Raw genomic sequence first — 1,284 nt, 5'->3', positions numbered from 1 at the left:
CCCTCGCACCGTATGGCTTTGCGTCACACCGTATGGCTTTGCAACGCGCCGTATGGCTTTGCAACGCGCCGTATGGCTTTGCATCGCGCCGTATGGCTTTGCATCACACTGTATGGCTTTGCATCACACCGTATGGCTTTGCGTCACACCCAGCCATGCTTGCATCACGCCGCCCGAATTGGCATCACGCCGGATGCTGGTTTGCGTCACGCTGCCCGGGTTTGCATTGCACCCGTCAGCGGGGAGCCCGGGGGTGTCCTTGGGGGTCCCGTCCCCCCGCTACTCACCACCTGGACGCACTCCATCAGGGGCAGGCGCACGGCTTGGTTGCCCGACTGACGGCGCGGGCGGGGGTCTCAGGGGTCCCCTCCAGCAGAGCCATGACGGCTTCAACACCCATCCGGCTGCCCTGTGGGGACAGGGACGGGGACAGGGACGTTACCCCCCCTTCCCTGGGAGTTCCCCTCTCCCCTGGGGCCGGGATGGGAGGGAGTTGCCTACCAGGATGCGATCAAAGGCGGAGGGTGTCCCGCCACGCTGGACGTGGCCCAAGATGGTGACCCGGGTGTCGTATCCCAAACGCTTCACCACCAGCTGCGAGACAGGGACGCGCCTGGATCCGGCCCCGCAGCGGAGCCGGGAAAGGGCTGGGACAAAAAAAACCTCAAGGGGTATCCCCCTCCCCTCCCCTTCCCTCCCCGCTCACGGTTTTGATGTCGTCAGAGGTGATGGCCTTGCCATGCTTGTCCACGGCGCCCTCGGCCACGATGATGATGTTCAGCCTTGAGCCACCCAGGCGGGTCTGGGGGAGAAGAAGGGGGGTGACAATGGGGATGGGGACGATGGGGACAAAGCGCCCGCTGGAGCCCATCCTACCTCCGTCAGCCTCCGGCACAAGTGATCTTCCCAGTCATCCTCGGGGGGGGACTCGGGGATGAAGACCCAGTCGGCGCCACAGGCCAGGGCAGTGATGAGTGCCAGGTAGCTGGAAATGGGTAAAAAAGTGGTTCTTTAGGGTTTTTTCCCCCACTTTCTTTATCGGGAGCTGGATCCGGGTGGTGGTGCGGGGACGTACCCGCAGTGGCGACCCATGACTTCCAGCACGAAGGTCCGCTGGTGGCTGCGGGAGACAGGAGTTTCACCCCACGGCAAACCGGAGCGGGGTGCGGACACCTGGGTCCCCCCGGCGCGGGGGACACGGGGGGGTCCCCGTCACCTCTGGGCCGTGGTGGTGATGGCGTCCACGATCTCCATGATCCGGTGCAGCGCCGAGTAGGTGCGTGT

The 1,284-nt window shown here is 64.8% G+C and overlaps 1 protein-coding gene across 1 annotated transcript in view; it reads right to left on the bottom strand.

Moving 5' to 3' along the window:
* The window catches only part of LOC104291815 (ATP-dependent 6-phosphofructokinase, muscle type-like), an 8,317-nt gene that overhangs the window by 4,598 nt on the left and 2,435 nt on the right, over positions 1 to 1,284 (bottom strand). The window contains 7 exon segments of the mRNA XM_009891107.1: positions 288 to 337; positions 340 to 409; positions 502 to 594; positions 707 to 802; positions 877 to 985; positions 1,076 to 1,120; positions 1,217 to 1,279. Of these exon segments, the coding sequence (XP_009889409.1) occupies positions 288 to 337; positions 340 to 409; positions 502 to 594; positions 707 to 802; positions 877 to 985; positions 1,076 to 1,120; positions 1,217 to 1,279 (526 nt within the window).

Source organism: Charadrius vociferus, unplaced genomic scaffold (genome assembly GCF_000708025.1).
Source record: "Charadrius vociferus isolate BGI_N301 unplaced genomic scaffold, ASM70802v2 scaffold2219, whole genome shotgun sequence".
Lineage (NCBI taxonomy): Eukaryota > Metazoa > Chordata > Aves > Charadriiformes > Charadriidae > Charadrius > Charadrius vociferus.
This window is presented reverse-complemented; position numbering and strand designations above follow the sequence as displayed.